This window comes from Rhinopithecus roxellana, chromosome 20 (assembly GCF_007565055.1).
Source record: "Rhinopithecus roxellana isolate Shanxi Qingling chromosome 20, ASM756505v1, whole genome shotgun sequence".
Taxonomy (NCBI): domain Eukaryota; kingdom Metazoa; phylum Chordata; class Mammalia; order Primates; family Cercopithecidae; genus Rhinopithecus; species Rhinopithecus roxellana.
Window position 1 is genome coordinate 71836082 of NC_044568.1, and position 14075 is coordinate 71850156.

General features: G+C 55.5%; 2 protein-coding genes across 12 annotated transcripts in view; one reads left to right on the forward strand and one right to left on the reverse strand.

Annotated features, from left to right (window-relative positions):
- Positions 1-3328, forward strand: part of UNKL (unk like zinc finger) — a 52867-nt gene extending 49539 nt beyond the window's left edge. For 7 of the 9 annotated variants that reach the window (XM_030924313.1, XM_030924314.1, XM_030924317.1 and 4 more), the window contains one exon: positions 168-3328. In XM_030924313.1, the coding sequence (XP_030780173.1) occupies positions 168-323 (156 nt within the window). In that variant the 3' untranslated portion in view covers positions 324-3328. The remainder of the gene's footprint in view (positions 1-167) is intronic. The other 2 variants (XR_004055315.1, XR_004055316.1) reach the window with 1 other exon arrangement.
- On the reverse strand, positions 1054-14068 carry GNPTG (N-acetylglucosamine-1-phosphate transferase subunit gamma). Of its 3 annotated transcripts, none has more exons than XM_010387806.2 (12): positions 13987-14068; positions 13845-13902; positions 13698-13765; positions 4721-4775; positions 4556-4639; positions 4379-4472; positions 4190-4304; positions 3986-4068; positions 3779-3910; positions 3617-3698; positions 3384-3526; positions 1054-1188 (listed from the first exon to the last, which is right to left on the reverse strand). In XM_010387806.2, exons 1-11 carry the CDS (start codon positions 14036-14038, stop codon positions 3432-3434), a joined length of 918 nt encoding a protein of 305 aa, XP_010386108.1. In that variant the 5' UTR covers positions 14039-14068; the 3' UTR covers positions 1054-1188; positions 3384-3431. The 3 variants fall into 3 exon arrangements, with proteins under 3 accessions (XP_010386108.1, XP_010386107.1, XP_010386106.1); XM_010387805.2 differs by lacking the exon at positions 1054-1188 and adding an exon at positions 2992-3133; XM_010387804.2 differs by lacking the exon at positions 1054-1188 and having other exon boundaries at positions 3183-3526.
- Positions 14069-14075: the final 7 nt, after the last annotated feature.

The window sequence follows — 14075 nt, forward strand, 5'->3', positions numbered from 1 at the left end:
CTTCTCCCTGAGGTGGCCCTGGCTGGGGACATCTCCCTGACCCTGTCTCTGTAGCTGGTGGCCGGGTGGCCTAAGATGCCGAGTCCTGCCCAGAAGGCCCTGTGGCTCCCCAGCTGGTCCAGCCTGGGCAGGGGCCTCCTGACCCCATTACTGTTCTGGCCCTGCAGGTGATCTTCCAGCTCCGCGCCAAGCAATGCGTGGCCTGCCGGGAGCGGGCCCACAGTGCCGTCCTGCGGCCGTGCCAGCACCGCGTCCTCTGTGAGCCGTGTGCGGCCGCCGCACCCGAGTGCCCCTACTGCAAGGGCCAGCCCCTGCGGTGGTGACCTCAGCGGGGACAGCCACCTCCTGCTGGGCACCCTGGCTCCAGCGCTCCTTGTGACCACAGACACGTCGTCACTCATTTCTGGTGCCACCGCTGTGAGGACCGAGGCTGGGAGCCCCGCCTGCGCTCAGCCCGTTATCATGAGGCTGGGAGCCCCTGCCCGCGCTCGGCCGACAGCTTTCCTGTCACACGTTATCACCTATCTAGTCCTACCGACGGTTTCAAGGTATTTTCCTCAAAAACCTTAAAGGCAAACCTACAGAACCCGCCTGCCTGTCCTCGAGGGGCCTGGTGCCTCAGGGGTCCGCGTGGCGCTGTGATCACAGCAGTTTGTGGTCCTGACACTCCTGTGACTGGACCACTGAGAGCTGGGGTCTTTCAAAGCACTTTGTAAAGCGAGGAATTTAGAGGTTATAAATTGCTCTAAGCTGCTTTCTATGTTGTTTTTTAAATATGCGATAATATGAAGCTTTATATGTGTACTGTGAACTTAAATATTTCATATCAGTTTATTGTCAATTCATAGTATGCTGAATATATTAGATTTCATATTCTGAAACTAGTACTTATGAAATGAGCGTTTATCTAGTAGTAAGACCTAGGATTTTTACATTTTCCCATTAAGTGCAGATAGTATTTATAAGCAGAGTGATTATGGATTTAGATGTTTTTAACTTGATGGAAGGAGCTAGTTTTCCCGAGCCTGTGTGCGCACAAGGCACTGGGGTTGATATTCCAGCCTCGTGACGTGGGAGCAGGAGAGCTCCGTCCTGCATTTCTGTGATCCGTGGCCACTTTTCCTATGCGTCTGTGCCTTGTTAAACAAGTGAAGGAACATCACTGGTTTTGTTTTCTCCCTTGAACCTCTGAAAGACAGTTTGATACTAACGAAAAATGCAGCAGAAGGGATCAGATATCAGAGGTTTTAGAATTACTGTTTTAAGCAGCTGTCTTCTGGCCGGGCACGATGGCTCACGCCTGTGATCCCAGCACTTTTGGAGGCTGAGGCGGATGGATCACCTAAGGTCAGGAGATTGAGACTATCCTGGCTAACATGGTGAAACTCTGTCTCTACTAAAAATACAAAACTTAGCCGGGCGTCGTGGCAGGCGCCGGTAGTCCCAGCTACTCGGGGGGCTAAAGTAGGAGAATCGCTTGAACCCAGGAGGCAGAGGTTGCAGTGAGCCAGGATCACGCCACTGCACTCCAGCCTGGGTGACAGAGTGAGACTCTGGCTCAAAAAAAAAAAAAAAGCTGTCTTCTGATGACTTAGATCTGTCCTAGGCAATGGTGCTTTGTAGCTCCTTGGAGACATCGCTAGGCGTCCTGGCGGGTGTCAGGCAGTGACCTGGGAGAGTGGCTGGCTCCCCAGCACCTGTGGCCACCCCCGTCCTGCTCATGTGGGAGACGCTCGAGCCGTGGTGTGCGCCAGGGTGCCGGGTGTATGTGAGTCACCTGACCCGTACTGCCAGTTAGTATCGGGGCTCATCCATGTGGCCAGCAAGGTCACACCAGGACCCAGTCACAGCCTCTTAGTGGCCTGGAGCACACGGGGGAAGTAGCCCCCAAGGGGGGAGGTAGCCCCCAAGGTCCCGGCTCTGCTGTGGTCCCCTGGCCTGTCTGCCCCTGGAGCGACAGCATGGCTTCCAGCCGCAGCAGAAACGCGACTGAGAACATGTTCCCGCGATGACCTGACCCTTCTGCTCAGGGCTGGGACTGTCCCTAGGAGTTGAGGAACAGGAACAGGCGTCTGTGATTTATGGCGACCTGGCTCTCTGTGGGCCATGTGGGTTGTGAGGGCACAAGAGCAGGCAGTGGCATCAACGTGTTCCTCCCTGCCCGTCACTTTGCCAAAGACTTTTAATAGCATTTTTTAAAAGTGCAAAACGTCTAGGTAAATTTTTATCAGTGACCAAATTAGAATGTATTTAATATAGTAGGAGGTTTAAGAACTTTTTTAACGTAAGACAAACTGATAGCAACATTCTATCATTTTAAAGGAAGTGGATCCGTGACATTCTGCAGCTAGTCCACTACTCCAGGTAACTATCGACTTGGTTTTAGTGAATCTATTTTGTTTTTAATTATAGTGATGATTTATTAGCTCAGTATCTAGAAATTACGTATATTTTGTGCTACTGTCATCAATGTGTAAAATCCTGTTTTTATTATTTATGCACTTGGTTCCCATTTCGGGCCTCTGGTCTTTTCTGGGATGTGGTGTCTGCCCAGACGTCTCCTGGTTGTCGGGAGTAGCTGAGCGCTAGTCTGCCGGCTGCTCTGCTCTTTCTGGGAACAAGGTGGCGGCTGCCCCTGCAGGGCATCTCCATGGCTCAGCTTCTGGGGTGGTGGAGCTGGGAGCCCCAGGGGTTGGAGGACGGCGGAGACACCTGCTCCCCCATATTAGTACTGGCTCTGAGGACAGGTGACCAGTGGGAAGACCAAAGAATGGCTGCCGGCACTGCCAGGATTGGAGATGGAGGCAAGACCCCGGGGCTGCCCGTCCTGGGGCCTTCCTCACCCGTCTCAGCGGCCAAGGCCTCAGGGATGGATCCGAGGTGGCCGAGGCCCACAGCAGTGGCTGGAAGGTGCCCCGTGGAGGCAGGCCCAGCAGCTCCCACCTGCGGCCATGGCTGGCACTGGGCATGGGAGCCGGGTGGTGGCCGGTTCTGTGTGGTGTTGCCTGTCGTCTGTAACTCTAGTGTTCAGCATTAGCCGTGAAAACAGTGATGTGTGTAACTGTGGTCAGCAGACCTTGTTCCGTGTGGATGCGTCACATGGATTAATTTCTGGAAGCCTCACTCTGTATGTCTGAGTAGATGAGAGTGTTGTTTGAGTGGAATTTTCTTAACCCGGAAGGTAGGATTTATAATCATTTACTTGTAGTGAACTGTTTAAAGTTAACACTTGTTAAATTTTTTTACACTATAGCATTTATGCAATGGTTTACAGAATTCATGGAATTATTTTTATCAGTATGGGAATTAATTAAAACCTTGAATCTTTGTTTTGTCTGTTTCTCTAAGCACAAGCCTGGCCAGCTGGTCGCTGGGGATCCTACCAGCCAATCTGTAGGGCGCTTGTCCACCTCTGCCTTCCCACCATAGGGTCACAAACTCCCACGCAGTCCTGGGTCCCCCCGCAGCTGCTCTGCAGGCTTGGCTCTGGGTGTCTTGTGGCCCAAGTGCTCCAAGCTGGAAGTTTCTGCCAAAACACCAGGTGGCCGGTCCTCACCTGGACCCACAGGTGCTGGGTGCAGTGGTGGGCCTGGCCCTCTCCCCACAGGTGACTTACCTGTGGGCCTCATGTAGGGGATACCGTGCTGGCTGAGCAAACCTTTTAGCCTTCTGATCTCCTCCGACAGTTCTCTACGCGCCTACAACACGAAGGTCAAGGGAAAGGCCGGGGCGGGGGGCGGGAGGCTACTGTGTGCTGCCACCTCCCACAGTACCGTACCTTTCTGCAGTTTTCCAGGGTCTCAAACCCCAAGCTGTCAGGACCTCCCTCCAGCTGGCTGGGTTCATTTTCTTCTGGGGCCTTTAAGTAGCCAGCATCCTCAAAAAGTGTCCGCAGCAACTTCTCATGGCCCTGAAGGTGGAGGATGCAGGGGCAGCACCCAGCTCCCAGCCGGGCCTGCCGGGGCAACCCCGAGCGTACGCTTACCTGGGCGGTGATCAGCTTGTCGGCCAGGTCCTGCTCCACCTGGTCCCACCGCCGCTGCAGGGCCTCTGGCAGGCTCGGGTACACTGAGGACCCCAGAGAAGCCAGACTCAGCTGTGCCCCATGTCCCAACTCTGGCCCCCACCACTGCAGGGCCTCTGGCAGGGCTGCGTGCATGGCCGCCCCCACTGCGTCCCGCACTCCTACCTAGCAAGGCGTGGGGGTGACAGACGAGGGGGGTCTCGAACGTCAGTGCATAGACACAGGTGCTTGGCTCGGACACGTGGGCCAGCCGGTTGCTTTTTCCACACGCCAGCTCCACCTGGGGAGGGAACGCCGGTGGGTGTGTTGCAGAGGCTGGGGCCCCTCTTCCCAGGCTCCCGTCTGAGGCCCCACCTTGCTCTGCCGACTCCGGGAACGGCAGGCGTCACCATCCCTCATCCACATGCCCATGAAGGTGTTGTTGGCGATCTCCCACTCGTGCCAGATGCTGCGGGGACACGGGCACGGCCCATGAGGCCAGGCGGGGGAGCCGCGCTGCTGCTTTGGGATCCCTGGCCCGGCCCCGCTCACCCGAGGACCCCGCTGTAGGCGTTCCAGCGGAAGGTCTGCTCGTGCTGGGTCACGTTGTGGAATGGGCAGAACTCGTACTTGTACCTGGGGACACAGGTGGCATGAGGGGGGTCCCCAGGCTGCACCCCAGCCCACCCGCACACCCCCGCCCCCCCCCGCACTCACGTGGACTCCACCAGGCTGAAGCACTTGCCCGAGAGTCGGAAGAGATGCGCCGGCCCTGAAAGAGACTCACACTGATCCCCAGGCTCCGTGCACAGAACCTGTTTGCAAAGACTGGCAGAGTCTGTTTTCAAAAGACCAGTTTTTAACAAAAAGCACAACATATTCAAAGAAACAGGAAAACAGGTCCCATTCAATGGAAGAAACTGACAAAACCAAGAATTCTAACAGCCCTTTAAAAATTAGAGTTAAGGCTTGGTATCGTGGCTCACACCTGTCATCTCAGCACTTTGGGAGGCCAGGGCGGGAAGATCGCTTGAGACCAGGAGTACAAGACCAGTATGGGCAACACTGCGGGACCCCCGTGTCTACACAAAAAACACACACAAAAAACTAGCTGGGTGTGGTGGTGTGTACCTGTAGTCCCACCTACTCGGGAGGCTGAGGCAGGAGAATTGCTTGAACCTGGGAAGCGGAGGTTGCAGTGAGCTGAGATCGCACCACTGCACTCCAGCCTGCATGACAGAGCAAGACCCTGTCTCCAAAAAAAAAAAAAGGCATTCCCAGATAAAAGCTTCAGGAGTTGGCTACCTGCAGGCCCATGTGCCCTGCGGGGAAGTGAGTAGACAGACATCAGCTGAGCTGGAGGGAGACAGAGGGCCCTAGTACAGGGGTAAATTAAATGCCAGTTACCTTTCTAGCTGGGGTCTGTATGTCTACAGAACTTAAACCAGTGGTTCCCCATGTTTCTGGCAGCAGGGACTGGTTTCATGGAAGGCAGGTTTCTGTCAGCCGGGGGTGGGGATGGGGGGTTTTGGGACGGAACTTCCACCTCGCCTCATCAGGCATCGGGTTCTTTTTTTTCTTTTTGAGACACAGTCTCATTCTGTCACCCAAGCTAAAGTGCAATGGCACGATCTCGGCTCACTGCAACCTCTGCCTCCTGGGTTCCAGTGATTCCCCTGCCTCAGCCTCCCGAGTAGCTAGGATCCCAGGCACGCACCACCACACCCGGCTAATTTTTGTATTTTCAGCAAAGATGGGGTTTCACTATGTTGGCCAGGCTGGTCTGGAACTCCGGACCTCCAGATCCGTCCACCTTGGCCTCCCAAGTGCTGGGATTGCAGGCGTGAGCCACTGCGCCCCGCCTGAAAGACTAACTTTTAAAGACATAAACAGGGCCGGGCGCGGTGGCTCAAGCCTGTAATCCCAGCACTTTGGGAGGCCGAGGTGGGTGGATCACGAGGTCAGGAGATCGAGACCATCCTGGCTAACACAGTGAAACCCCGTCTCTACTAAAAAATACAAAAAACTAGCCGGGCGAGGTGGTGGGCGCCTGTAGTCCCAGCTACTCGGGAGGCTGAGGCAGGAGAATGGCGTAAACCCGGGAGGTGGAGCTTGCAGTGAGCTGAGATCCGGCCACTGCACTCCAGCCTGGGTGACAGAGTGAGACTCCGTCTCAAAAAAAAAAAAAAAAAAAAAAGACATAAACAGGTTGAAAGTGAAGGTATGGAAGAGTATTCATGTGAACAGCCAAAAGAGCTGGAGCGGCTGGAACTACAGGAGACAAGTATGTTCTATATCGACACAAGGGTCCATGTGCCAAGACACCACAATTATCCATGTACAAACAGTGCCACCCACTACATAAGGCTGACAGGAGACATCCATACCCTTTATTTATTTATTTTGAGATGGTGTCTAGTCTTGTCACCAGGCTGGAGTGCAATGGCACGATCTTGGCTCCCTGCAACCTCCACCTCTGGGTTCAACCAATTTTCCCGCCTCAACCTCCCCAGTAGCTAGGATTACAGGTGCCCGCCACCACGGCTGGCTAATTTTTGTATTTTTGTACAGACAGGGTTTCTCCATGTTGGCCAGGCTTGTCTTGAACTCCTGACCTCAGGTGATCCACCTGCCTCAGCCTCCTAAAGTGCTGGGATTACAGGCGTGAGCCCCCACGCCCGCCCTGATGGATTTAATATTCTTAAGATGACTACCACGCATAGTGATCTGCAGATTCAATGGAACCCCATCCAAATCCCAATGACATGTTTTGCAGAAATAGAAAACACATAGGGAGTCTCAGAGGACCCCCAAATCATCGAACGGTCTTGAAAAAGAACAGAGTTGAAAGACTCATACATACTGATTCCAAAAATTACTTCAAAGCGGTCATGATCAAAACAGTGTGATACTAGCATAAAGACCGGAGTAGAGGCAGGGCGCGGTGCCTCACGCCTGTAATCCCAGCGCTTTGGGAGGCCAAGGCAGGCAGATCACGAGGTCAGGAGATCGAGACTATCCTGGCCAACATGGTGAAACCTGGTCTCTAATAAAATACAAAAAATTAGCCGAGCGTGATGGCAAACGCCTACAGTCCCAGCTACTCAGGAGGCTGACTTAGGAGAATTGCTTGAGGCTGGGCGGTGGAGAGGTTGCCATGAGCTGAGATTGTGCTACTGCACTCCAGCCTGGGCTACAGTTAGACTCTGTATGGAAAAAACAAGACAAAAAACCATCAAGGGAGTGAAAAGATAACCCATGGAATGGGAGAAAATAAACAGTGGCAAATCATACACGTGAGGGATTCATATCCAGCATATATAAAGAACCACAGCCCTACAATAAACCCAGTTTAAAAACTGGCAAAGCAGCCTGTCATCCCAGCACTCTGGGAGGCCGAGGCGGGCGGATCACCTGAGGTCAGGAGTTTGAGATCAGCCTGGTCAACATGGAGAAACCCTGTCTCTACTAAATAAAAATTAGCCAGGTGTGGTGGTGCACGCCTGTAATCCTAGCTACTTGAGAGGCTTGAGGCAGGAGAATTGCTTGAGCCTGGGAGGCGGAGGTTTCGGTGAGCCAAGGTTGCACCACTGCACTCCAGCCTGGGCGACAGAGCGAGACTCCATCTCAAAAAAAAAAAAAAAAAGTTCACAGCAGCCTATTCCCAGCCAGGGGCCGGAAGCCACCGCCGTGTCCAGACGACGGGTAAACACATGGTCTGTCCTTGCCTGGGACAGTCCTCAGCCGTAACAACGAAGGAGGCACTGAGAGCCTCCAGCCTGGGGGACCCTGGGGACACTGTGCCAAGAGGAGTCAGTCAGACACAGAAGGTCGTGCGCAGTTACGGGTCATCTGTGTGGCGTCTCTGCAACAGCCAAGTTCGGAGACAGCAGAATGGTGGGTGCCGGGGCTGGGGGAGCCAGGGTTTGAAGGGGACAGAGCAAGTTGTGGAGACGATGGTGCTGATGGTTGCAGGGCAGTGGAACCAGCCCCTGGGGGAAGAGGGAAGGTGTGCAGCGTCCCGACCCTCCAGCCAGGCCGGCCACAGGCAGTGCTAGAGCGAGGGCGTGTACAAATCAAGGCCAGTGGCAACTTGTCAGTAAAAGACGCCACAGCAGCCACCCCGTTCTTCAGGCACGCTGGGGAGTCGGGACCTGGCTGGGTATGCACCTGTCACAGCACCCACCGAGACTGTCAGTCACGAGGCCATCCTCTGGGCTGTGGGCAAGGCTGGGGCGTGGGCCGTGGAGGCGGGGAGGAGACCTGGCCCCGGCTCCTGTCGGGCCTGCGCTGCAGCAGCAAGTGCACTGTTTAGAAGAGGATGCCTCAGTTAGACTGACGTTTTAAACTCTGCAGTTTTACTGTATTAATAAAGTCAAGGCCGGGTGCGGTGGCTCACACCTGTAATCCCAGCACTTTGGGAGGCCGAGGCGGGCAGATCATGAGGTCAGGAGATCGAGACCGTCCTGGATAACACAGTGAAACCCCATCTCTACTAAAAACACACAAAAAAATTAGCCAGGCATGGTGGCGGGCGCCTGCAGTCCCAACTACTCGGGAGGCTGAGGCAGGAGAATGGTGTGAACCTGGGAGGCGGAGCTTGCAGTGAGCCGAGATTGCGCCACTGCACTCCAGCCTGGGCAACAGAGCAAGACTCTGTCTCAAAAATAATAATAATAAAGCCAAAATGCACACGAGGTGCTGGGTGGCTGTTCCCTGGGAACCTGGCCAACCCAGGAGCCCGATGCCACCCTCAGCCTGGCCCCGCCCCTGGAGGGCAGAGGCTAATGCCACTGAGACCTCTAGGGCGCTGGCCCGACCTGGCCTTCTATTCCCTGACATTCCACTCACCCCGGGGCTGTCCCCTCCCAAGACATGGAGACCAAGATGGCCTGGCTGCCCTGCTCAGGGGATAGGGGCTGTGGATATAGGAAGATCCTGGTCCTTCCTCGTCAGATACCATCTGGGTGGCCCCTACTCCCGGGCTGACCCACTGTCCTCCCAGCCCGACTGCTGGGGGCTGCACCTCAGTCCTGTCATGCCTGCTGTCCCATAGCCTGGGGTGCTTGGGCTTGGCCCCTCCAGTGTGGCCCTAGGGCTCTGCCCAACAGGTACCCAGGGAAGCCTTTGGAGCCATCTGAGACCCTGACGTGTCCCTCGCCCATCTGCCACTCACAGACTCCCATTGGGAGGGTGGCTGGTCAGGCTCCTGTGTCCTGGGAACTTGCATTCCCAGGCTTGCCCCGGCAGACATGACTTGGAGACACCCCAGGAGAGGCGTGGGCACCAAGCTCAGCTCTGCACCTGCAGGGCCATCTGTCCAGACAGGGCTGCATGAGGGCGGCGGGGCCTGGCCTGGCTCCCCAGCTGGGAGGAGGCCTCTGCCTGGGCGCTGTCCACGGCTTCAGGGGGCTCCCACTGGCTGGGGTGCAGCCTCCTGCAGGGGATGGTACCACAAGCCCCCAACCGGCAGTGCCCAGTACCCCGGGTCCTCTGCTGCTGGCCCGCACCAGAACCCCAGCCACAGCCCCTCCCCTCCGCCCAGCCCTCAGGTCTCAGCAGCCTGCTCTCCTGAGAGGGGTGGGGTCTGGCCCCTCCCCTCCTTCAGTCAGACACAGCCAGACCTGAGCTGGAGTCTCCACCCCCAAGTACCACCACCCCCAAGTACCACCACCCCCAAGTACCACCACCCCCAAATACCACCACCCCTGCCGGCAGGCTCCTCCTCTGCTCCTCATTCGCCCGCACGTCACCTGCAGGCTCCATGCTCACCGTCTGCATGGCCAGGTCACTAACCGGTGCCCTTGGCTCCTGCGGGCCCAGGTGGCCTTACCACCAGCTGTCCCTGTGCCCGAGGCCACAGCTCCTCAAGGCCCCATCTACTTGGCTGAGCCGAGACTCCCTCATTTCCCGTCTGCCCCGGTCAAGCGTTGGCGGGAAGCACTCCCCTAGGGCTGCCTCTCGGTGACAGTCCCTTCTCGAGGTGGTCCTCCCTCCCACTCTGCTCCCTGGCCTAGCCCCACACCTGGTCCCAGTGCCCTCCTAACTTCCACAACCCCCACGCCCCACCAAGCACTTCCCCGGGGACCTCAGCCTCACCCTCACCCTTGGACCTCACGCACCCCCACTAATGAGTCCTGTGCCCGCCATGACCCCTCTCCATCCACCAGAAACGCCTCATAGACCCAGCCTGGCCCCAACCAAAAGCAAGCTCCCAGCCTGACCCCTGCAGTCCGCTTTCCATGGCTTCTCTAGCCAGGATCCTGGAGCCACTCTGCTCCTCCCCAACCCCTCCCCAGATACCGGCCCCTGCCAGGGCCCCAGAGTCCTGCCCAGCTGGCTGCTCCCTCCCACTGCCACTGAGGCAGAGCTCCCTCCTGGACAGTGTGCTGGGCTGTGGCAGGACCACCAACCTGACCGTGCCCCATCCCCTCTCCATGCCACAGCAGGATACTGTCTCCAAATCACAGACCTACCAACCACTGCTCGTCCTGCTGTCAGGGGACGAGACTCCTGACTCATCTGGTGGAGGCCCAGGCCATGGAGGTGCCCACTGCCCAGCACAGCCCCACCAGCCTCGGCCCTGGCAAACCCACCCCTTCCTTCTTCTCGGCAGAGGCTCTTCTGCCGGGACCTTCTGAGCCCTAGGCCGCACTCACCACGCCCGAGTTTCTCAGCCCGATTATCTTTCTGCTCTCCTCATTCTACAGACCACACTCTCCTACCCACTGCGCACGATCTGTTTCACATGCTGATGCTGAAAGAGTGCTACATCAAAGACAAAAAACACTTAGAATATCCATGCCCGATCCCACGGATGCGGGAGACTATCCGCACCCAACCCCCCAGATGCAGGAAAAAATGGTCTGGAGAAAAACACCATCAACAAAAAGACCGGGAAACAGGAAAACAAACATGCCACTTCGATCCAAAGGTGGGACGAGAACTGCTCCAGATGAAAACACTAAAGAGACCTGATTAACCAAATGCACCTGTGAACCCTGACTGGCCCGGGGGTGGGGGTGGGGGTGGGGGTGGGGGTGGGGGTGGGGGTGGGGAACACTACAACAGGCATTCTTTTTAAATTTTGGGGGTTGTTATTTTTTTGAGACGAAGTCTTGCCCTGTCACCCAGGCTGGAGTGCAGTGGCGTGATCTCAGCTCACTGCAACCTCCGCCTCCTGGGTTCAAGCGATTCTCCAGCCTCGGCCTCCCAAGTAGCTGGAATTACAGGTGGACACTGCTATGCCCGGCTAATTTTTGTTTTTGTGTTTTTTTTTTTTTAGTAGAGACAGGGTTTCACCATGTTAGCCAGGCTGGTCTTGAACTCCTGGGCTCAAGTGATCCTCACACCTCAGCCTCCCTCCTGAGCAGCAAGCACGTACCACCACAACCAGCATATTCTGTTTTCTTTTCAGTACTCTCACCTCCGAAAAGACGTGGTCCCCTTAGCCAAGGCTGCCTTTCTCCTACTGGAAGGGGTTCGGTCGGGAACTGCTCTTACACAGCGGCCTGCCTCCTCCCCAGCTTCTTGGGACAGGTGCTGGCCCGACTCCAGCACCTCAGGCCCTGGGAAGCCACATCCCATGGCTCTGAGCCTCAGGGAAGTGAGCCTAACCCCACGTGTGCCATCATGCCCAGCCACACAACAACAACCTTAGAAAGATCTGTTTGGAGTCAAAGTCCACAAAACCTACCAAGCTGCGGTGCCACCTGATCCCCTTTCTCTCTCATCTGTGGTTACCTCAGCTGAATCCCCTCTGGCACGGGCCTTCCTGCTCAAGGCCTTTGGCCACTCCCTTTCCAGAATCCCTTTCCCCAAACAGGCAAAGCTTTACTCCCTTTTCTCCTTTAGCTTTGGGCTGAAACGTCACTTCTTAGACTTTTCCTCAGCACCCTATTTAAAGCAGTCCCCAGCCAAGGCAGGAGGATTGCTTGAGGCTGGGAGTTTGGGGCCAGCCTGGGCAACGTAGTGAGACTTCTATCTCTACAAAAACACTTAAAATTTGCCAGGCATGGTGGCATGCACCTGTAGTCCCAGCTACTCAGGAAGCTGAGGGTGGTTGATTGCTTCAGCCCAGGTTCACGGATGCAGTGAGCTATGAATGCACTACTGCACTCCAGCCCAAGTGAGAGAGCAAGACCCTGTCTCTAAAAATAAAAAAAAAAAAGCGATCCCCCAAACAATACTCTAACACACATTCACACACTCCCTCTGCTTCACGTATCTACACGGCATTTTTCATCATTGACCATTCTATGTATTTTACCTAATTCTTTGTTCAGTGCCTGTTCCTCCATCACTCCCCATGAGACTGTCAGCTCCCTGAGGAAAAGCATTGGTATATCTCTGTTCGCTTCTGCAACCCCAGCACAGACCCTAACACATAAAAGTATTCGATAATAAAATTGAGGCTGGGCACGGTGGCTCACGCCTGTAATCCCAGCACTTTCGGAGGCCAAGATGGGCGGATCACTTGAGGTCAGGAGTTTGAGACCAGCCTGGTCAATACGGTGAAATAAACCCTGTCTCTACCAAAAATACAAAAATTTGCTGGGCGTGATGGTGATGCATGCCTGTAATCCCAGCTACTTGGGAGGCTGAAGCATGAGGATCGCTTGAACACAGGAGGCAGAGGTTGCAGTGAGCAGAGATCGTGCCACTGCACTCCAGCCTGGGCAACAGAGCGAGACTCTGTCTCAAAAAAAAAAAAATTCCTTGGATTTTTGTCTCTTACATTTAATACTCATTCAGTGTTTAAAGGGCATATATACTCATGACCCAACAATTCCACTTCCGGAATCCTGCCTTGGGAAACCACTCACCTGAGTGCAAACCAAGGCACCTACACAGCATGTTCTCCACAGCACTACTTCTAATGGCCAAAAGAAATGTAAAGAACCTAAATACAATCGGGAAATGCAGTGCCATCTGATCGCGTACTGAGCACCAAGAGAAAGAATGAAGACCTATATCACCACCATGAAGCGTCCCAAGACATACAGCGAGTGACAACGACCAATCAGCCAAATACTCACGCAGCATAATTTTTTTTTTTTTTTTTTTTTTTTTGAGACGGAGTCTGGCTGTGTCGCCCAAGCTGGAGTGCAGTGGCCGGATCTCAGCTCACTGCAAGCTCCGCCTCCCGGGTTCACGCCATTCTCCTGCCTCAGCCTCCGAGTAGCTAGGACTACAGGCGCCCGCCACCACGTCCGGCTAATTTTTTTGTATTTTTAGTAGAGACGGGGTTTCACCATGTTAGCCAGGATGGTCTTGATCTCCTGACCTCGTGATCCACCCGCCTCGGCCTCCCAAAGTGCTGGGATTACAGGCTTGAGCCACCGCGCCCGGCCAGCATGATTTTTTTACAAAGCGACAAAGATTACAAAAACTACACGTTTTACGGCTGCATAGATACGCACGTAAAAACACAGAAACGCCTCTGCAAAGTTACCAGACTATGAACGGCAATTACCTCTCGGAAAGAAAAGGAAGGACTAAGTCTGGAGATAACTTTTAATTCGGTACAGGAACGTTCTGGTATATTCTCTCGCACTTCCACATTAATTTTAGAAGGCTGACAAACCAATGCTTTAGACTCCGGGCCGTAACTCTCAGGGTCTCTCACCCATCCTCCATTGTTGCTGCCCCCCCGCGGCCACCCCCGCGCCCGCCAGCAGCGCTCCTAACTCACCAGACACCGGTGAAGGATCCCTCTTGGCCTGGAGGCGACTGGCCTGGGGCAAGAACGGGTTGTTCACCCTACGGGAAGCGGCAGGGTCAGCGGGGAACTGGCCCGGGCCGTCCCCCTGCCCGAGCCGCCAGCCGCGAGGCTGCTCACCCGAACGTGTTGGGCTCCTCTACCACCTTCATCTTCGCGGCACCTGCCGGCGCGGGCCCTACGGAGAGCGAGACCGTGAGCGGGGAGGTCGGGATGCAGAGCGCGCGCCGGGCCTGGGGACACGGGCGGCCGGACCACTCACCGCGGACCGAGAGCCCGAGGAACAACAGCACCCGCACCAGCCCCGCCGCCATCGCGCCGCAGCGCCGCGCGGTCACGTGGAATGACGGT

Coding starts and splice junctions, on each gene's coding strand:
- GNPTG (XM_010387806.2), bottom strand. CDS start 14,038: ATGGCGGCGGGGCTGGTGCGGGTGCTGTTGTTCCTCGGGCTCTCGGTC. Junction 4,776..13,697: donor GGATCCTTCACCGGTGTCTG/GTGAGTTAGGAG, acceptor AGTCTCTTTCAG/GGCCGGCGCATCTCTTCCGA. Junction 3,911..3,985: donor ACAAGCTGATCACCGCCCAG/GTAAGCGTACGC, acceptor CTCCACCTTCAG/GGCCATGAGAAGTTGCTGCG.